The following is a 22,617-nucleotide window of genomic DNA, read 5'->3' on the forward strand; positions in this document are numbered from 1 at the left end:
ATTTCCAAGGAGTTTATCCTTAAAATTAAAAACTAAAACCAGCCACTAAGCTGCCTGTCCACAGAGGATCACCTAGCCAGCCAGCTCCCAGCAGGTATGGAACTTGTGTGCAGTATCTATGCCCCAGCACTAATTAAAATAACCCAGCAGAGAACCTGGATTCTAAAGCAGTTTGGGGAGGCACAACAATCCTGCTGGATACTGATTGCTCCATGTGTCTCCTCTGTATCATTGTTGCAGCAAAGACGCTCCGATTCCTCTACAAGCATATCCAACACAGATGAGGCAAGAAAAGGCTTACTGCTTCCAGTTTTTGTATTTTTCCAAAGGGGTTTTAGGCAAATATTCATAACTACTACAGACTTCCTTTTTTTTGGATGGATGAGACGGGGAGATGGTTCAAGCTGTGGGAGGATTAAATCAGGTTCTTGTCAACAAGAACTCATATGAAGTCTGAGCAACCCTTGAAGCAGCAAATGGGGCGGGGCGGGGGCAATTAAGAAGCTAGACTGAAAGTATTTGGGGGAAATTACCAGGAAGTTGTATACATCTGATCCATGCATTTTCCAGATGAATGCAGGGATTATCTTAAAGTTTCCCCCAACCTCTGCTGAGGAAAAGACGCTGTACATGCTCCAAACATGGATTCCCTTCCACCAGAGACTGAATATGGGACCAGCTACATAGCAGGAGCAGGTTCACCTCTCTCTAGAGAAAGGTGGTGCTTATCATAGGAATCCTATCTTCCATTCCAAATGACCACATTGTTCTAAAGATGAATTTTGGTTTTAATTTTGTAAAAATGAGGCAACCAAACAGCCGCAGGGGGGGGGGAGACACTCCACAATCAAATATTTTGTCCTTATCATTTAGCCAATGACAAATTAAAACAGTGAGCCTCTAATAAAGTAACAATAAAATAAATACCTAGAATATTTCAGATTAGAAATAATAGTTACAAAAAAAAGCCTCAATGGAATTAACTTACTGATACTGCTACAGAACTGACTCCTTCACAGACAAATGTGCCTCCAAAATCAGTTGCAGCTTCCCTCCTTACTCCCTAGGCTTGGTCAGTTTCACTTATCCTTTGGAATACTTCTAGACAACAATGCAATACAATACAATACAAAGCACAAAATACACACACACAGTCTGCTAATTCTTTTTGTGTGTGTGTGTGTTTGTACTGCAAATGGTGTAAAATGTTGCCCTTGATACAGGTCCTTGCAACAGTGCAAAAATAATGTCAGTGTACTGGAGAGAGAAGGGAGGGGGGACTCTGGTCATTTGGACATCCTAGACTTGGCTGCGGAGCAGATGACATGATGGATTACAGGAAGAGTTCCCTGGGCTTGTCCTAAGGGTTAGCTTTGAATTCTCTCTAGCAATGACAACAAAGTTTCTCAAGTATCTAGCCTTCTCGAACACTGTCCCGAGGTTCTGCCAACGAGCTATGGATGATCCCAGTAATTGACTCAACACCATCTCCTTCCAGGATCGTGCGATGGTCCCCTTCAACAATGTGGACAAATACTTTTCCATCACAGACCTGCACAGGGCACAAAGATATAAAAGAGAATATCACACACAACACTTTTTTGAAGTTTCATACACCTTCTGCCTTTCCATTCAGGAGAATAAGAAGGAACTCGTAATGTCCCTTTGCTTCTTTTCACTACTTTCCACATTTTCTTCATCATCTTTAAATCAATCACAGCCAAAGACATGTCAAGCAAGGCCTAATACCTTCTTCTTTTAGGAGAATCATCCCATAACCTAGCAAACTATATTCAGCTGCTGCTGCTGCTGCTGCTTCATAGGCCAGAGAAATACTTGCAGAAAGTAAAGATAAGGAGTTGCATCATGAGTATTTGAGCTCTACATTGTGTGCTGTTAAGCCAGAATTTTGGAGCACTTCAGTTTTCAGCGAGGGGCAGAGATGTATAGACGATGGCTGCAAACCATCAAGCAAGCTGAAGTAGCGTCTCCACCCCTATCGTTCTGCCCGGACACTGAGATCCAGTGCTGAGGGCCTTCTGGCGGTTCCCTCACTACGAGAAGCCAAGTTACAGGGAACCAGGCAGAGGGCCTTCTCGGTAGTGGCACCCGCCCTGTGGAACGCCCTCCCACCAGATGTCAAAGAGAAAAACAACTACCAGGCTTTTAGAAGACATCTGAAGGCAGCCCTGTTTAGGGAGGCTTTTAATGTTTAATAGATTGTTGCATTTTAATGTTCTGTTGGAAGCCGCCCAGAGTGGCTGGGGAATGAATGAATGAATGAATGAATAATTATTAAGCTAGTTTTGTTGGTTTCAATGGGACTTAAAAGCATACATAACATAGATGATGGACTGCAACCTATGTTACTTTTTAAGGGCTGTGGTGGGTGAAAATCCACAAAAAACCTTCCAGTTTCTTCTGTTAATGCTACTAACCTCTGAGAGCTTGTAGTCTCCTCCAAGACCTTCTCCATACTCATTGTGGGTCTTTGCTTTCAGTAGCATCACATTGCCATGATACTTGCTCTGAGGCACATACTTGTCTCCTGCCTTCAGCTTCTTGTAAAAGGAAGCAGCAGCAAAGACAAGGGCCTCGTGGCTGAGCTCTCTGTGATTTTGAGTTATCAGATCAACAGACGCGCTTATACGAGATTCCATATCTGGTAGGGGTAGAAGAACCTCCAGCAACTGCAAACGGTACAAACAGGAAAGCTTTACTGCAAGGTGCAGTTTCTAGAGTGAAACTGTTGTGAGCAAAATGTGCTTCCACCCCACCCCACCCCAGCTGTGAACAGTGCCAAAGAGCATTACCTTATTGTATTCCATGCCAGTGAACTGCTGAACAAAGGCACACAATGCTTCGGTTTCTGCTTCAGCCTCGTTTCCTGGAGTTAGCTTGGCTCTGTAGCTCTGGCGGGAGAAGATGGAGCACCAGAAAATTCACGTTAAAACAATCTTAGACACAGAATTGAATTTTAGCAAAGGCACAAGCCCAAACCCCTTTGTGCCAGGCTGGGAGGAGGCGGGTTGGATCTTCCCAGCCCTGCCTGCTTCCATCAGCCTCTGCGTGCTGAGCGACAACAGTGTCACTCCACCAGTGTGGAGTTCCCTCTTTCTCCCACTAATATCCAGTGGGATCTATTCAAATTGTAGACAGCAGAAAGTCCCCACACAGGGCATTCTGGAAGGACAAAGGGGCTTGGGATCCAATGGATTCTGAGCTGGTCTCACTGCTTTCATGTGATGGCATTGGACCCGATTCAGCTCTCTTCACTGCACCAGCTCTAGGCTGGTGCCACAATTTGCCACTGTCAGTGGACCTGACACTCTGTTAAGCCCTGCCAGGTAGCAGCTTTCGTTTGGAATGTACCCTAAAACATCAGGAATATTTTAAGGGGTGAATGGCAGAAAAGGAGCAAAATAACTGCTAATCCTCAGATGAATGGTTTGGGGGGGGGAGAAGAACTTTCTAATGGGTATATTTTGGCAGAAAATAGGTTTGCCTTCCAAAGAACCATGTGCCAGGCAATGAAGTGACACAAAAAAACCCTAGGTCGCTTTGGTCTCCAGCTTGCATTACAGAAATTGATTCAACAGGAAATGGGATGCAATTCACATATGAATCATTATGTGCACATGCAACAAAATACATGGTTGCGTGCTATTACTACATGGAAGTGTAATCTTTTTCCAAGTGGCTCTTGTAGCTGGATTGATCTCTTACCTGAGTGTGTGCTGCTACATAGGAGTGAGAACCATCAAGCAGGAACAGGGTGTTGGGTAAATGGGAGGGATTCTGCTGAGCTTCAAGCTGACGACACATTTCAAAAGCAACACAGGCACCAAAGGAGTATCCAGAAATCCGATAGGGGCCTTCTGGCTGCACTTTTTTAATGCAGTCAATGTAATAGGATGCCAGGCTCTGTATACTGTCCACAGGAGCAGCTAGTAGTGAGAAGAGGTAAAATGAGAAGAATTAGGCTATGGATGATCATGGTCACAACCTTTAGAACGTTGCTCTAAAGAGCCAAAATTCCAAACTGTAGAACTGAAATAAATTAGACAAGTTTCTACAGTTTCAAAATTGTTACTTTTTAAGAATACGGATAATTTTTGTCATGAACAGCAGAGATGGAAGGATGGGGTAAATTCAGTCTGGAGTTGTTTATTTCTGAGCCTTTGGCAGCAAATGCTCACTTTTTGTAACATTTTTTCTATTAAAAGCCTTACAATATATATATCTACTTGTGCACGTATGTTTTCAATTGAAAGCTAACCTCAAGGTTTGGGAGGGGGACCTACGCTATATAGTTGTAGAAATCTGAATTCTATAATTTACTACATGCTAAATGCAATGCAGACGTCTGGATTCTAACTACATGATTGAGGAACAGACTCATAATCAACCATCATGGCTAATTTCAGCCTCCACTCTTTCTGGAACCCTTTCTATGTTCTAAAGCAGACTTCGTCAACCTGGCACCTTCCATATATTTTGGACTACAAATCCCATCATCCATAACCATTTGTCCTGCTGGCTGGCTCTGATGGGAGTTGTAGTTAAAACCATCTGGAGGACACCAAGCTGGGGAAGGACTGCTTTAAAATATACCATTTTGACTTAGTGCTCCCCTCCCCAAATTAAAGGAATAAAGTGTTTTGTCCCAAAGGAATCCCTATTCCAGTGGTAAATTATTACCATATACCTGTCTTACGGCATGGAGACTTCCCCATGTACACACACACATAGACAAAATATGCTTGTATTCAGCAAATTGGAATCTTTGTGAAAGATGTAAATTGATCCCAGCTACATTGACAAGGACGCCCTCTGGATTAGACAAACAATAAGCATCACAGAACTACCTTTTGTGCACTGAAGTCCATAGCTTGGTATACGTAGTTTAGAGACAAGGTTGTTGAAAACTGAGACAGATCCCTCAATAGGGTGAATGAGGAAGAGAGGCGGCTCCATGCTTTTCACCTCATTCAGTTGCAAGACAGTTGGTCCGTCTGGATTAACCAACAGGTTGTTAAAGTTCAATCTGAGTTGCTCTGCTTGACTGCCTTTTGTCTCATGGGATGATGCTAAAAACAAAGCAAGTTACAGAAACAGATTATGAACCGCTTAATGCCACATTCAGCCTCGTAAGATAATGCAAGAGTGGATTGTAGGTTGGTCTTGGGACTAGTCTCACTTGGCATACCCAGAATATCATTGGGAAGGTGTGTGTAAACCCCGCATTACCAGGACCGCCTATATCTGTTTTCAAATGCAGAATCAATTGTGCAATGAGCTTTTATTTTTTTTGGAATTAAACCAGTTTCTCAATAAGTTATCCTCAGGGGCAAACAATATGCAATAGTTCTAGACTATATGTTGACTACGTAGAAAAAAGAAACAAGTATTCATTCTCTGTTGCTTCTGCAATAAAATAAAGGCGTTGTTGCATCTATCTTCCCTGCTCCCAGTTAGCTAGTAGCAGTTTTTGGGTGGGTGTTGATTGGGCAAACAGCATAAGAGGAAATGGTGAAAGACTCCTTAGGCCCAATCCAATTGGCAGCCCCATTTATCTGCTTTGGGAGCTCTGAATCGTGGATCACCCATGTCATGCCAAGGCTGGCCCTGAAAACCAGAAAACCCGTTCGGAGCTCCTACCTACATCACCCCTTCCTTAAGTGCCACAAACCCAAAGTAGGGCAGATTTTAACCCACCAGACATACTTACTGTCTGTGCTCCCTGGTTTAGAAGAAAATTCCCGTAGTTTGTTAATGGTCAGCAACCTAACATCCCTCATTGGCATGACAATGTCATAGTCCCTCTCCAGGGTTTGCCGCACTTCTACACCCATCAAAGAATCCAGGCCCAGATCAGCCAGGGAGGTGTCAGCATTTAGGCTGCTTATGTCACGAACACCTATGAGAAAGAAATACAAGCATTTTCTATTGCTGCTCAAGCCCCTTCAAACTGTCAATAATTTCTTCACAGATCTCTTTTCCTCGCTGACACAACATTGCTATGTATTTATTTAAATGGGTTTCTAGCCCACTCTAGCATAAAAAAACCCTCACCAAGATGATTGCTACACTTTAAAACACAGAAGTAAACAAGCGAGCAGTAAAAAAGAAAAGAAAAACCAAAAACTATTTTCAGTACATTAATCATTAAAACACTAAATAAGATAGTAGTAGCAGATCAAACAGTAACCTAGAATTAACAAAATGCTGACTGGACTAAATAAGTCTTTTAAGATCCTATAACCATAGCTGTCAACTTTTCCCTTTTCTTGCGAGGAATCCTATTCGGAATAAGGGAATTTCCCTTAAAAAAAAGAGGAAAAGTTGACAGCTATGCCTATAACAGGTCAGCAAAGAGAGGGCCATTTTTCCAGGGAGAAGCCACACTGTGTTCTCATGGCATTCAATTTTATATGATTTCCTCCCTTTCATTAACCACATTTGATGCACTACTTCAAACTGTATAATAATTAGATCAACACCTTCAGCTAAGTTCCCAAACTCTTCCTCAATGTTTTATCTGATATATTTGTTTAAACTTTAAAGCAATGGTAGCTTTACAAACTGGAAGGTGCTCTTTGTCCTAAGGAGGCCGAAATATAAATGACAGATGAATGTTACGGGAGCTGTATTAATAAATGTCTGCTAAATTCATCACTAAGTATTCACAGGGCATTCTTGCCTTGTGCGTGAGTCGAGTTCCTGTGGCTAAGCATGTGACTGCATGGGCATAGACCAGGCATGGCCAAACTTGGCCCTCCAGTTGTTTTGGGACTACAACTCTCATAATCCCTAGCTAACAGGACCAGTGGTCAGGGATGATGGGAATTGTAGTTCCAAAACATCTGGAGGGCCACGTTTGGCCATGCCTGGCATAGACAGAGGAGCAGGATGTCACCAAAGGAGAAAAGGACAGATGCTGGTTTTTAAATGCTTGCCTTTTAAAACTGGTGGCAAAGGGTAGCCAACATTTCTACTCAGAGTAGAGTCACTGAAAATAGTCATGTCCATTAATTTTAATGGGACTACACTGAGTATGCCTGATGTTGGATACACAAGTTATTTAAGCAGCAGTATAAAACTAGAAAACTATAAGGAGTATATTTTGCATTCACTACAGGGAGTAAATGGTTGTGTTGCAGATATGAAAGAAGAATGTTTCGGGAAATCAAAGTAGGATATAATGAGGCCTTTACTACGTTATCTAAGAAGAAAATAAGCAGATCCAGAAGGTTCTGAGTCATTTAAATGTTGGGAAATGATCTGTGCAATGCAAGAGAAAGTAAGAGCTCAAATATATGTCCACATTGCTGGTGTGTTAAGAAGGAATGATAATGATGGTGTTGACAGAGGGAAAGTGAGCGAAGTAGCAATTTTAGAATGAGATCATCAAATGATGATGAGAATAAACAAATGACCATCAGAACATTCGACCAGTGTTTTTCTTAATTAGAAACAATCAACATACATTAAAGGCTATATTCAAAAATAATCTATGCCTGTTGTAAAAAGAATACCGGTAATTCACACTAATAGTAAAATAATTTGTTATACACACTTTTATAAGAATATAATATGAAAAAGTGAACAATAACATTAGGTCAAAGCAGAGGGAAAGAATCCGCATTTGTTATATAACACTCCCACACTATATAGCCAGTGTTTATGTAAGTGAAATATACAAATGGCTGAGCATTATCTTGAAATTTTTATGTTCCAGTGGTTTAGAAATCAGTGTTTGAAGTCTTCTGGCCATTTTGGTGAGCAGAACATTCTTTAATTGCAAAGTTTAAACCACCCTCTCTTGGCATGACTACAAGGCGAAGACTGGAAGTTCCACTTCTGTTTTAGATTAACTACAGTTAGTAATAGATCTGAACTTGAAACTGTAGAAACTGTAGTTAATATTAACTATGGTTTGTTGAAAATCAGCCAGTTTCGTAAATAACATTTTGAAGCCGACTGATTTCATCTCCCAACATTTAAATGATTCGGCACCTTTTCATGAAAGCACAGTTAAGGTTAATGGCAGTTTGTCTAAATTTTGTTTAGCATTACGTGCAAACGCAGCCAGTGTTGAAAGAGGATAGGAGGAAGTGGGCAGTATTCTGAACAGTTAGTCAGCTGGAACCAAAAAGATGTAAGACTTTGGACAAGAGAAGCGGGGGGAGGAGGCAGCGGTGAAGGAAGCCTCTTGGGCACTTGGGGAGGCGCACCCAGGGGTGGGGCAAACTGCCCATAGGGATGGCGCACGCGGTGCCCATAGGGACGGCCTGCCCGCTGCTGAGGCCCCGTGGCGCACCCTGTCCCTATGGGTGCTGCACATCCCATCCCTATGGGCGTCCCTATCGGTGCGCCGGCAATCCGCCCAGAGGGAATTCTGTCACCCCCCTCAGGGATGACACCCGGGGCAGACTGCCCCCACCGCACCCCCCTTTCTCCGCCACTGGGAGGAGGTCTGTATTTCAAAGAAAGGATTGGAGCATAGTGGAAGAGACAGCTGCATGTAGAGAAAGTGGGAGGAAACAAGAGGAGGGTTGTAAATGCTTCCCCATAATAACCCACTGTTTTGTGTAAGCCGTGCACGATGTGACAAGAAGTTTGTGAATACCAGAGGCGTCAGCTTCTTAAGGGGATTGAGGGGGCCCGTATGCAATGCACGCAATGACAGGGAGCAGAGCCGAACCCACAACAAATACTTGGGGGTGGGGCTGAAACTGCCTCGGCCCCTAGGAGTTGGCGCGCCTGGTGAATACACAGGAGATGTAACCAATGTAGATGTCTAAAAGGTAAGGGCTAGGGTGTGAATGAAATCAGTCTGGAGAAAAATGAAGAAACCACATTACTTGCAATCTACTTTGAAGCATCATGTTTATGGTGGATAAATGATTGGATATTGTTGGAAAATACCAGAGTGTTAAATTTGGAAGGACATGATATACAGTTTGGGTAGCATGCCTGCCTATGGTATGGGAAGGCAAAAATTTATAAACCTTTACAAACCATGTGATCATAAAAATATAGAGAGAGCATGGGAAAAGTACACAAATCTATTAGAAAATAAAACACCTATGTGAATATCCCCGATTGAAACCACTGCAAGGAAAAGAACAAATATGGATAAACAATGGTTAACATATAAAGAAATCCTAGATCTTACAGGACAGGAACCAAGGTTAAAAAATCCTGAGGAATTAATAAATTTATTAATAGAACAGATTGGTTGAAAATACATCAGATTAACGAACTGTTTAAAATAGATTTTTTAAAAATGGGATTTGCAGAACAAAAATCCCAATTTACAAGGGATTTATTAGATACAAAAGTAAAAGTATTATCAAAAATGTACAAACTGCTGCTAAGGTGGTAAACAAAAGAGGAAATTTGTGAAATCAAGTATGATTAAGTGGGCCCAGGATGTGGGTGATAATATTAATTATGAACTATGGGAGAATTTATGGACAGTAAATATTAATTTTACAGCATGTTAAGCATTAAAAGAAAATATGATGAAAATGACCCACAGATGGTACTTAAGACTTGCCAAACTAGCAAAAATGTTTAAAAAAGGAAAAAGGCAAATGTTGGAAATGTAGTGGGATCCCCCGCCCAACGTGGTGGTCCTGTAAAGTAATCAGGGAATTCTGGGAAGTAATTTACAATGAATTTAAAAAACATATTTAAAAAAACCTTCGCCAAAAAGTCTTGAGACATTCCTCTTGCGAATGGTAACAACAGAAGTCCCCCCCCCCAAAAAAGAGAATTTATTATTATATGCCACCACTGCGGCTAGAATCTTATTGGCACAAAGGTAGAGAACGAGTATGGTACCCACTTAGGAAGAGTGGCAGTTTAACATGCTTGAATATGCTGAATTGGCAGGTGATATGATTGCTCTTACACATGTGACCAGCAACAGAATACTGCTGGGTGGAGCAAGCAGGCACTCTATTCCAGCCCACCTCCCTGTTTTCCACAATTGCTTTCCTACAATCAGTTGGTATCCCTTGGCCACTTTGTCCTCATTAGGTTACACGTCAGAAGCCCTCCTTCCCTGCAAGTATTTTTTGTACTTCTGCAAACCTTGGGGTTCCCCAAGCCTGCTGATGCCACCCTCTTGTGCATGGATGAGGTCACATAAAGAAGTGTGCATGCACACGAAAGCTCATACCAAGAACAAACTTAGTTGGTCTCTAAGGTGCTACTGGAAGGAATTTTTAATTTTATTTTGTTTAGCCTTAACACTGGAAATTGAACTGGAAACTATTCCTTTTTTCCCACATGTAAGTTCCTGCTAAGCGTTTCCATATTCTGGTCCCCACTCTATAATTGTCTCACTTATGCTCTCCCGAGTCTGTGCCTTGTCCCACTTTTGTTCTGTTATGTTCTCTCTCTCTTCCAAGTTTCAAAAATGAGGGAGGTGACAGGACCACACCTTTAAAACTCCACTCCTGTGCAAACCTCTTGCCATATCTCCTCCCACATCTAATCCTTGTTGCATCCACTTGCAATGCACTGTGTTCCCCCTACTAAAGCCTATGCATGGCACAACTTTTCAAGAGCAACCCAGTTCTGTGAAATCATCCCCAGGGAACAATAGGGCTGATTGTTTTCTAGTATGATAAAGCGTAGCAGGCAATAATCAGGCCAGGAGAGATGACGTAGTATGAGTAGCACAATACAATTCTTAAGTAACAGCAATGGATTGTGTGAGAAACAGTGGATATAAACAAAACACAGGAGTCGTAAAGAGCAGTGTTTCCCAACCTTGGGCCTCCAGCTGTTTTCAGACTACAATTCCCATCATCCCTGACCACTGGTCTTGCTAGCTAGGGATGATGGAATTGTAGTCCAAAAACAGCTGGAGGCCCAAGGTTGGGAAACACTGGTATAGAGGGCAACTTTAAATCTGCAGAAGTTAATCAGATTTCAAAATGGTTCTCTCATTGGCTGGTAGTCTTGCAACTATTTCAGCAGCTCTGCAGGGAAGAAAAGGCCTTAGCCGATGCCTCTGCTGTTTTGGTGTGCCCTCTCTTTGCCTCTGTCTCTCTCTCTCACACACAATTCCTGCATATCTACACAAAGGGTGTATGGGGCCACCATTATAAAACTGGCCGTGAACCTGGAGTTGCCATATTCCAGAAAGTGAAAATCAGGACACAAAACTCCTTCAGCTTTTTTGAAATTCTCCCCCCAAAATTTGATAGTTCCTACGTGGGTTGCCGTTGCTCGGTCCCTGCTCCTGCCAACCTAGCAGTTCGAAAGCACACAGTGCAAGTAGATAAATAGGTACTGCTCCAGCGGGAAGGTAAAACAGCGTTTTAGAAGTGGCTTAGTCATGCTGGCCACATGACCCGGAAGCTGTCTGCGGACAAACGCTGGCTCCCTCGGCCTATAGAGCAAGATGAGGGCGCAACCCCAGAGTCGCCCATGACTGGACCTAATGGTGAGGGGTCCCTATACCTTTACCGTTTTACATGGGTTGCCACACATCCGTGTTTTCCTGGACATTTTCGTGATTTCCTGTAATTTCCGACAGACAAATCCAGGGTATGCCAGGGAAAACACGAACATATGGCAGCCCTACCATGAACTATAATAAAATACTGTAAAAATCCTCTTAGCTACACAGTGTAGCAAATTTCCTGGGCAGATTAATTACAAGCACCATAGCTAGCTCAGGCTGTTAATTCATTTCACATCAGGATAGTTGTTTTATGCTAACCACTGGGGATTTCCAACGAAGACAACATCACGGAATTGCCGCAATTATCCAGAGTGATATTTACCGAGAATGTGCGCGACAGCCTCCACGAGGTCTTTCTGGCTGGCCCCATCACTTTTTGCCAACACTTTTTCTGCCAGGACGAAACTGGACATGACAGGCTGAGGCTGGTTGAGGAAGTGATCCAGAACTTCCAAGCATGAGCTGAGCCTCTGTGGCAGAGTCCCTCCAACCACAGTATCGTTGGTGCCCATTGTCTCCAAGACGATACCCACGTCACCAATAGCGCCCCACTGTACTGCCAGGGCTGGAGAACAAGAGAGAATGCATGGTGGTGTTTATAGAGCATATGACAAAACGAAATAGAGCAAGCAGACAGAAACAGATTTGGTGGTGCACAAAAGGCACCAGGCAGTATATTCTTAGTTCTGTGAAAACCATTTTTTGCCTTTTACTTTCAAAAAGAGATTCCTCGGGGTTGGAGGGACTGTGCTGTTACCTGGAAGTCCATCATGCCGTCGCTGTTCACAGATGCGCTCCATGGTGGAGTTGGCAAAACCATAATTGCTCTGCCCGGCATTTCCTCTTCCACAGCTTACCGAAGAGAAAACGACAAAATGGTCCAGCTCTGGGCACTTTTGACGGGTTACCCTAGGGGAGGAAACATCACAGAGGAAGATGATTTGTTACTTATTTTCACGAAGATTCGTCGCTCCCTCATCTTAAGTATCATCAAGCAGAACAGTTGTTCTTATTCAGTCTTCACATGCTACTTACTGGTCCAGGTTAAGTGTCCCTGAATATTTGGGTTTGTTGACTTCCTGGAAAAGTTCTGGTGTCTGATTTTCCAGCATAGCATCTTTCAAGACCTATAGGAAACCAAGAATTAAGTGTTTTTTTTCCACATTTGTCCCCCACTCAGTCAAGTCAAGATACAAATCATGCTTTCCTTTTCAAAATAAATATGGAAACAGAATAGCAAATTCTGGACGAAATGGTAGCCATTGCAGAGGGAGGGGGATAATTAGTAGTTCTGCATCTAGAGATGGTATGGTTAAACTCTCACTCAATGTTTGGCCTCCAGTGTGTGCTTTTTATATTTTTTTTTTTAAAAAATACAAGCATACATTTAAAGTCAAGTCTAGTTTGGTCCTAAGAAATCTAGCTCAGATACTTTTGAAATATAAATTAGTAATTCTTCCTGATGAGGGTCAGATAAGTTCTCCTCACGCGTTGCTTCTTTTACACATGTACAACATTAACATCTAATAGAATATCTAATAAAACATGCCCCCCTTGAATTTACTAGAGAACCTCACCCCTGCCCTTCAAGTTTTTCTGCTGACTACAAAATGTAGGGTAACATTTCATTTGGTGGCTGCTGCTTCTCCTGTATCATAACCATAACCCCAGCACCTCAGCATGACTTTTCTCTTTTTTACAACACAGTAAGCATGAAGGATATGGAGCAATGGGGTGATAGTTTCCTGTCTTCAAGACCAGTCTTCCCCAAGCTGGTGCCCTTCAGATGTTTTAGACCATAACAGCCCTAACCACAGGCTATGCTGACTGGGCTTAATGGGAGCTGGAGTCCAATGATATGTGGAGACCACCAGGAAGGTTGTTCTGGAGTCTAGACCTTTCCAGAACACACTGCAGAAGAAAGCTAATCAGAATTGTTGCGTGTTAACATGGCCCAACCAACGCAAACAGCAGATAAGAAGCTATCACAGCCATGTTGATCTTGAGCACCGGCCACTCACCATAGCCAAGTTGAAGATGCCCCCAACTGGTCCAAGCTGAGAAGCTTCTTGTATTAAGTGTTGTGCCCCTTCAAGAGTCCCGACATCACTGGTTGACACGAGAACTTGGACGCCCAGCTGTTTCCATTCTTGGACACGCTTAGCCTGGTAACCTGCAAATCATGAAAATCTAGAAATGAGAATCCCTGGGCACTGGATATAATTCTCATTGCAATTATTCTTATCAGAAGTCTTGCATTGCTTCACTTTCTGGTCAGTATTTCCCCATTCTTTCTTAATAAAGGGATTAATCGTTGGCTTTTGTTTAAAGATGATCAAGTGCTCCTATATACCTGTATGTAGACATATTGTGAATTTCTTACGCTAAACCTAGTTGTTTCACAACTCCATTTCAGGTTCTCTCCCCAACCTCACCCCACATAATTTCCTCACCTTTTTTAAAGTCTGCAACCATTGTTCTTTAACATCATGAACTGACCCAATTTCGTGACTACTGCTCGCAAACTCAAATCTTTCCTTTCAAATGCTTTTCACTATCAACTCACCAGTTCGGATGCCGGAACGAGATGTTAGCACAAGCTTCTTTGCTCCTCTTTCGATCAGCCACTGAGCCAACTCCAGCCCAAATCCCCCAAGGCCTCCTGTGATAATGTACGTCTTATTTGGTGGGCAAGAAGTCCTGGATATGGCAGAGAGCTGGGTTTGCTTAGCTTCCTTTGTGGAACATTTCTCTTCTTCGTGGACCTGCAAATGATAAGCACAGACAGTTCATCAAAAACAATAATCTACAGAAAAACTGAAGCATGCTCTTTGTTTTTATAGCCTTGGTTTATGCTCTGCTGGCAAAGGACATCCCACGCAAGAAGCAAATGATAAATAAAGTGGAAGCAGGTGCTAAATGGTTTAGCTAGACATGCAATCTCCTTTGGGCCAAGCAGAAGTTGGGAAAAGGCAAGGGCTGAATAGCTCTGTCTAGTGAAAAGCAGGGACATCCTCAGATTTCCGTCCCCTCCCCTTATCATGTTAAGTTTCAGCAGTGCTTTTTTCTGGGAGGACGCAGGAGTACACATACCCCTAAACATTTTGTGAATCTATATTTGGCCTCATATATTTCAATATGAGTATGAAAATGAGAATACCCCTAAACATTTTTATTTATTTATTTTTAGGGAAAAAAAGCACTGAGTTTCAGTGAGAACAACAATCCCTCTTCAAAGTGTTGGGGTTAGAACTGCTTACACATTCCCCACAGTGGGTCCTATACTGATTCCCATACATTGTCAGTAAAGGTGCCAACAGATGCAGCTCCAGCCAAATCAGAATAAACTTAATCCACACTTCTGAGATGCCCTGGTAGAGAGGCTCAACCAGCCCACTAGTTAATGACCTTCCACTGGCAGGAAAAGGATTCTTCATTTAAACAGGCCTTTGGCCTTCTGAGCCAATTTGTTCATTTTAAAATTTCATTTACATGTCTTTTTAAAAATCTTATTTCTCTCTGGAGTTTTAACACAAACTTTTGTTATCTCGTTTGGTTATTTGTGTGGATTTTAAGAAATCGTTAGCTGCCTCCAGAAAAAGTGGAAAAGGTGGGGTTCAAATGTAGCAAATAAAAAATACTAGTGTTTAAAACCTGTTAAAAAAGGCCTTCATAAAAAAAGGCCTTTTGGCGCTAGGCAAAAATATTCCCTCTTTAATCAGGCCTTCGGCTGATTAACATGCAATGCCCTTTTAAAATATGCTGGGGAGGAAGGGGTGCATGTTATTGGGTTGTTGTTGTTATGTATTTTGTGTTTTTATATTTTGATTTTATGTTGCAACTACCAGGAGACCTGCGTATATAGGGTAGTACACAAATTTAATAAAATAATAATAATAAACAGTGTTAACGCCACCTCTCAGTGACTTTCCCTCTCTCACTCCTAGGCCTTACTATCACCACTCATAGCTGATCAGCGCAGTTTGCACACACTTGGGTCACAAACGCAGTTCTAAAGATCTACCAACCATACCTTGATCACAACTTTTCCAATGTGTTTTCCTTGTGCCATGTATCTGAAGGCAGCTTCTACCTCTTCTCTGTTGAAGGCAGTGGTCCGCAGAGGTTTCACCACACCATCTCTTATGCCCTTCATCAGCAAGTTGGACACTATTTCCCAGTCTTGGTTTCCCTCCTCAAAAATGGCATCTAAAAGGATCCCATGGAAAGCCACGTTCTTCAAGAAAAGGGCCATTCCTACGGGGACCAACACAGGTTTATGGGCTTTACACTCTATCATGGTCTTCACAACCAGCAAAATTCCCTTGGAACATTAAAAGCAATTGACATACCAGTGGCACAGGCAGAAACATAAGCATTTGAAATGAAACTGCTATTTTTGGGAGTAATAACTACTGGATTACATGAGCAAGGCTTAAGAGAGGCCATTTCCACAGAAACACCGCCCACACAAATTCATTGCAAAATGCATTAGAGACAAGCATCATGTTATGATGCTAGGAACAAGATGTTTAGGGAGAAAGCTAGTTCAGGAAGTGGTTTGGGGGCCACTGAAGACTAGTGTGGTTTTGTTTCTCTGAATGACCATACTCATAAAATATAAATACAAATCTGAGTGAAATCTTACCAAGCGGTGTGTTGTTGGACAGGTCATATTTGCCTATTTCCAGGAAGCGTCCATGTTGAGCAAGGCAACGCAGACTGGCCTGGAGCTTCTCCTCTGACAAGGAGTTCAATACCAAGTCGACACCTGCAAACAGGAACAATATAACAATCCAGTATTGCACAGGATTCATGCTGCCCTGTCTTCCTACTAAGTAATCCACATTTATTGATACACACCCGACTTCTAATTAAATCTTAAGCGCTGGAAAATGCTTTATTACCTCTACCATTGGTGGTTTTCAGTACATGTTGCTCGAATGAGGTATTTCTAGAGCTGGCAAAGCTATTCGCATCAAGTTGTGGGAATCTTTTTTGGAGATATTCACGTTTCTCTTTAGAGCCTGAAATCAGACAAGAAGCATTTTGTTTTTGTAAGCTCCAGTGCCTTGCAGGCAACTTTCTTCTGTAGAAGCCAACACTAAATAGAGCTGATTGTTTAATGCTTCCTGAAGGGATTCAGGAATTCACTGCCCCCCACAAAAAAGAATGAAATAACTAGGAGAAGTCTTCTTCTTAATCACTTCCTCCATGTTTATCTCTGTGGAATACACTCTTAAAACCAGGGGTCAGCAAACTTTTTCAGCAGGGGGCTGGTCCACCATCCCTCAGACCTTGTGGGGGGCTGGACTATATTTTTTTTTGGGGGGGGGAGAAATGAATTAATTCCTACGCCCCACAAATAACCCAGAGATACATTTTAAAGAAAAGCACACATTCCCAGACCGTCCGCAGGCCAGATTTAGATAGTGATTGGGCCGAATCTGGCCCCCGGGCCTTAGTTTGCCTGCCCATGGTTTAAAACATTGCTTCTAAACAAAAAGCTACCCCTGAACATGAATGCCTTGTTCCGATTGAGTGTCCGAATGATCAGTGAAGGCACAAAACAAGGACAATAAGGCCCAGGGTGGACAGAAAAAGAGTGTCTCTACTTACCCACAGTAGTAAAGACGCGGCAGCCCATGCTGAGGGCAATAGCAATGGCTGCTTGGCCCACACCACCTGAGCCAGAATGAATGAGCACAGTCTCGCCCTTCTTCATGCCGCCCCGGACCACCAAGGAATAGTAAGCAGTAGCATATACCACAGGAACAGAGGCTGCCTCTTCTAGAGTCCTGAAGAAAAGGAAAGAGACCTTTCTCAGGTATCAACATTTATTTTCTGAGCCAGTTACCATCTCTTGCAACTCTTTTTACAGAGGGAAGAGGTGAACACGCAAGATCCTAGGGAATGAATGGGGAAACTGCACTATATTTTGCAGCATCCTTGACCACTGGGTTATGCTGGCTGGGACTAATGGGAGTTGGAGTCTAACAGCATCTCTGTCATAGAGTACTAGCCAATGACTTCAAAACAATTACACTACTAAAAAAAAACCAACCGCCACAAGATAGTTCTGTTGCTAACAATGCATTATTTACATTAAATCCCAATTCTTTTAAAAGGTCTTCAGATCAGACAGAGTGTATGCAACCTAGCCCCCACAAGAAAGAAAATGTAAACTAGCCTACCAGTTTTGTGGAACCTCCCACAGAAACCTCTTGTCAGAGTCGACCACTGTAGCCAGTCCTTTAGCTGGTAGCAACCCCATCACTTTTTTCCCTGCAGGGTCACATCCTGAGAACTCCATTCCCAACATGCATTGCTGCAATGTCCAGTTTCCTGAAAAAGAATGGAATGATCCCATGAAGCTGCTCCAGTAAAGGGTAACGCGTGGGAAAAGGTAACGTCTGGTGTCTAAAAGTTTGGAACGTGGCAGCAACCAGATGCTTTTAACACCTGTGCCCCTTCCCTCTCCAAATCAGTAACCAATGACGTTACATTTCATGATTTACTCTCAAAAGCAAGAATAAGAACTTACTATTATCATCCTAATGTCAATAAGCTCTGCATATATATATATATATATTGCACAAGGAGCTTTCCTTAGGTGTTGCATTAAAATAATTATACTAAGTGAGGCAAGAGAGTTAATCCAGTGCTATGAATGACGAAAACACAATTGAAGTGAGGAAAGGCCATTTGGCCTAGGGGACAGGAGTTCAATGTGCATATGGAAATCAGTCTCAGGAGATGTTTGCCATGTGACCCTGCCGTGAGTCAGGCCATCGGACTGTTTAGCCCTGTACTGACTATAACTGGGATTTGTCTTAGGCAGGGGATTTTCCTAACAACCGCTACCCGAGATTCTTTAACTGGATGAAGAAGCTGGGAATTGAACCTCAGACTTCCTGCATGCAAATCATGACCGTGGAGCTCTGAGCCCTCCCCGGTGTGTTTATGCCTGGTTTTAGACATGGTGCCCCTTATTTTTTGGGTAACACACTTGCATGAAGCCCCAAAAATGGCTTACAGACAGTGTGTCACTCACAGTGTCAAGATATCATGAGGTCTCTCTTGAAAGAAAAATCCCCGCAGCTCACCTGGAATGGCATCTGGGGAGAGTTTTCCTGTAGCCAACATAATGTCACGGAAATTGAGAGATGCGTAATAGACTTTGCAGAGCTGGACATTGGGATTGGTTGTGTGGAAGTGGCGAAGCGGAGAAGCGATCCAACGGAGAGAGGAAAGATCCCCACGCGTCAATACATTCACAAATGCATATTCAGTCAGCTCTTGAGGTTGAGCTGTGGCAGAACAGGAGACAGAGCAGTCAGCATTCTTCCGTTGTTACAAATAAAAGTGTGTTTGCTTGTTAATTTATAATAATCTTTATATTCCACTATATCATGAAAAATATCAAAGCAGTTTACAATATCTACATATAAGACAAACACACAAACATTTAATATCAAAGACTACCCACTAACCATTATGGAAAGACGCATTTTTAATTGCCGGCACAAGCCTGGCGGCATAGAAAAGTTTTCAGCAGACATTTAAAGGTTGAAAAAGAAGGTGCCCGCTGAATCTCTGCTGGGAGAGCTTTCCACAGGACTGAGCCTATGACACTAAAAGCTCTCCTTTGTGTTGATGTCAAATAAGCCTTGACTATGCAGGAGACAACTAATTACACTCCTACAGATGATCTCAGTGACTAAGATGGCATATAAGGATTTACACAGTCCCCAAGGTAATCTCAGCCTAAATTGTTCAGGGCTTTGTAAATTAATACAAGGACCTTGAACCAGGTTTGGTAGTAGATGGGCAGTCAGTGCAGATGTTTTAACAACAGTGTCACTGTTGGGCTTTTGGTTTTAACTGGAAAAACCTCAAAACCAGTTTAGCACTTGGAGTGGTGTCCAGCTACGCTTCCTTCTGCGTTTCCCTGCTTCTCCAGTGCTTTAGCAGAGTTTTTCAAACTTCAAACTTCTTCTTCTTGCGCAACGGTATGTGTGCCTTGTGCCAGCAATAAATTCCACAACGTCTGGGTTGTTTCAAAGCACGTACGCTTTATTTACAAGCATATAAATCACAGAGCTTCTCCCGGAGATTCGGACGACATCTCCGGCCTCTCCGGTCTGCTTCAGTCAAAAGTGAAAGTAAGACTGACCAGGAAATAAACAGTGCGTCACATAAATCACATAGGCATTCGCATACAGCAGATACCCGGATGTATAACACATCTTCCTCCCTATGGGAGGGGTGAACTGTTGAGCTTCTTTAACCCTGAAAGCTCCAAACCTTACAGTCACATGTCATTGGCCATGTGCTGTAATCACAGTTGGAAAAGAACTCATACCATTTGCTGAACGGATGCCAAATGTTCAGGAGGGCATGTGTTATTTCACAGAATCAGGATGATTATGTCCCAGAAGAACAATTATTGAAGAAAGAGACTGGGCCAAGTAGTGTCTTCTTACTTTTTTGTTTTTGTTTTCCAGACCTTATGGCAGGAGTAGCAAGCATGGTGATCTCCAGACTGGAAGACTGCAGCTCCCATCATTCCTGGCCATCAGCCACTTTGACTCAGGCTGATGTAAGTTGCAGTCCAACAACATCTGGAAGGCACCGTGTTGGCTACCTATGGTGTTGTGGAAATAAATATTGCTACAAGCTGGCTGTCCTTGACAATAAGAATCACCTTGTTTTAGCAGGAGGTGTCTGAAAGAGCCCCACTTCCCATCACGATAAACATTCATCACCAGGTCATTCTGCAGAATCGTTTGCATCTGCTTGGTAGAAGGGGTGGTGGAGGGTTTCGGAGAAGAGGAGTCCAGGTTGGAAACAAAAAGGCACCTAGGAAGTAAAGGTCACACTTAATCTATGTGTTAGTTCACTTACATTTCTATCAGATGTTCATAAGTAGCGACAGAAATTGAATGCTGTCACTGGATGCTGAATTTTGGTACCTGATCCTGTTGCCCCCAGGCTCTTGGCGCAGGCAATTCACCATGCCAACGATTCCTGAAGTACCACAGCTGGTAGCCGTTAGCCACACGGGATGTTCAGAAGGTTCTGCTAGCATCTCCTGCAGGAGAGATCCCAGGCAAGCTGATTAGTTAACACACAAGAGAGGGATTTGCAGAACACACAGTATGAAAAAGAGCAGCTCTCTCTTTCACTTGAGCTGAGAGAGTGCACTTTTTAAAAAGCCAGTAACTTCATTGAGAAGCATTGATCTAGATGAAAGGTCTGGGAAGAAAAATGGAAAGCAGCTGTTTCCCATATCGAAAACCGTTACCTTCAAAGGTTCCACCCATTTGTAGTGAGCTTCATCCACTGGCAGGAAAACAGGCTCCTTCGCAGGAACTGGCCGGCGGCATAAAAAGATGGTTGCGCCAAAGGAGGATCTTTTTACAGCTACCAAATTCAGACCAGCCTTGCTAAGTAAGTCCTCCCATTCTACCTGCCGAGACAATAAATTTTAAATGTATAAGATGGGACCAAGCAAATGATTCTTGAACAAACAATTGTCTCAATTGCTGGCTTCACAAAGTGTATTTATACACCAGATACTTGCAGCCCTAACAATGCAATCCTATGAATGTTTGCTCACTGACTTGCATTGGTCTTAATCCCAGCTAAGTGTGTAAAGGATTGCAGCCTAAATTTCAATTTTATTTGCCAGTATCTATCCCCATTAGGCTTAGCAACCTGGCTACATTTCAGCTTCTGAGGTTACCTCTCCTTGTTGTTGTAGCAGCAGCACTGCATGTTTTTAAGAGGCCCGGCGAGTGTCTGTCACACCCCAGTCATGTACATGGACGGAAATTGTTGCTTCTGTGAATCACTAAGGTAGGCAGTTATATGGCTGGTTGTATACTGAGCAATCCTAAGCCCAGCTGGGCAGCAGTGCAGTGCGGCAGATCAGGGTAACCACTGCCACAGGCAAAACCATGCTCTGTTCTATGCCAGTCTGGGAATAGCAAGTAGGGTCAGCTCATGATCCAGTGAACCCTGTGGTGGCTCAGCTGCTCCCCCTTTCCACCCACAGAATTCCATTTTGGGGATTTCTGCAGGCTGCTGCCAGTGGGAATCCTGGAAACGGTATCTCCACCTGCCTGCACTTTCAGCAGACAGAACAGGGAGTTCCATGCCAGAGGAGTGACCCTGGCATCTCTGAGGTGATAGGTAGGTGGGAGTCTTTTGGGCTGAGGAGAGAGACAGTCCTCTGCAATATCAACCACTGGATTTGGAGTTTGGATTGCAGTCTTAGTTATTGTAAATACATTATGATTGTCCCTAAGTAGAACAAAATAATTTGCTGTTTTTCCAAGGCAAGAATCCTCTACTGATTCATTTTCTTTTCTAATCATAAAAATGCCCCCTCCCCAAAATGAAATATTTGATACCAGTTTGCACCATACAATCAGTATGCCTTTTTAATCCCTAAGAATAGGAAACAATGATCTAAACAACAGAGGAGAGTCTAAATCTGCCTAAAACTATGGATTATTTCTGGAGATTTTAAAAAAATGAATAGTTATCCTTTTAAAAGGAAAATGAAAAACGAAACACCACTCCAAACTCATTGTTCTGATCAAAGCATGATCTAGAGCCAACTGAAGAAAAATAACAAGGGCTTATAAAATTACCTGAGTCAAGAGACCAGGTTTCTCCTTCAGCTCGGGAGATGTGAGGAAGCTGACAATTTCTCCAAGAGTTTCTCCCTTCAGAAGAGTGTGCAGTAAGACAAAACCACCATCCTTCACTGTGGCCGCCATGTTGGAGAGCACCTCTGCTGGATTCCTGAAAGGGTTCAGTGCGCAGTTGCACACGAGGAGATCAGCATTTGCCAGATTTCCAGAAGGAGGGCTTGCAGGGTCCCACTGCTCAGTAGAAACACCAAGTTCTTGCAAACGGCTCTCATTGGATGCCAATATTTCTGGGGCTCTGTCAGTGGCAGTGTAGTCCAGTTGAAGCATGGGTTGAGTGTTTAAGATGCTTGTGACACGCGAGTATAACTGCCCGTCTCCTGCCAGGGCCTGTAAACAAAAAGAGTAGCCATTAATGAAAAGCACAGTGTGTCATTAAGACATGGAGAAAGCACACTCATGGGAGAA

General features: G+C 42.9%; 1 protein-coding gene across 1 annotated transcript in view; it reads right to left on the reverse strand.

Annotated features, from left to right (window-relative positions):
- Positions 1-1,177: 1,177 nt before the first annotated feature.
- Positions 1,178-22,617, reverse strand: part of FASN (fatty acid synthase) — a 56,660-nt gene continuing 35,220 nt past the window's right edge. The window contains exons 23-43 of the mRNA XM_033139125.1: positions 22,150-22,539; positions 20,796-20,960; positions 20,464-20,582; positions 20,196-20,350; positions 18,595-18,798; positions 17,683-17,833; positions 17,108-17,286; positions 16,396-16,515; positions 16,137-16,259; positions 15,522-15,745; positions 14,055-14,253; positions 13,510-13,661; positions 12,524-12,615; positions 12,246-12,397; positions 11,811-12,053; positions 5,732-5,920; positions 4,869-5,090; positions 3,727-3,947; positions 2,814-2,912; positions 2,439-2,690; positions 1,178-1,552 (exon numbers count right to left, since the gene is read on the reverse strand). Of these exons, the coding sequence (XP_032995016.1) occupies positions 1,415-1,552; positions 2,439-2,690; positions 2,814-2,912; positions 3,727-3,947; positions 4,869-5,090; positions 5,732-5,920; positions 11,811-12,053; positions 12,246-12,397; positions 12,524-12,615; positions 13,510-13,661; positions 14,055-14,253; positions 15,522-15,745; positions 16,137-16,259; positions 16,396-16,515; positions 17,108-17,286; positions 17,683-17,833; positions 18,595-18,798; positions 20,196-20,350; positions 20,464-20,582; positions 20,796-20,960; positions 22,150-22,539 (3,789 nt within the window). The 3' untranslated portion in view covers positions 1,178-1,414. The remainder of the gene's footprint in view (positions 1,553-2,438; positions 2,691-2,813; positions 2,913-3,726; positions 3,948-4,868; positions 5,091-5,731; positions 5,921-11,810; positions 12,054-12,245; positions 12,398-12,523; positions 12,616-13,509; positions 13,662-14,054; positions 14,254-15,521; positions 15,746-16,136; positions 16,260-16,395; positions 16,516-17,107; positions 17,287-17,682; positions 17,834-18,594; positions 18,799-20,195; positions 20,351-20,463; positions 20,583-20,795; positions 20,961-22,149; positions 22,540-22,617) is intronic.

Source organism: Lacerta agilis, chromosome 2, assembly GCF_009819535.1.
Source record: "Lacerta agilis isolate rLacAgi1 chromosome 2, rLacAgi1.pri, whole genome shotgun sequence".
NCBI lineage: Eukaryota > Metazoa > Chordata > Lepidosauria > Squamata > Lacertidae > Lacerta > Lacerta agilis.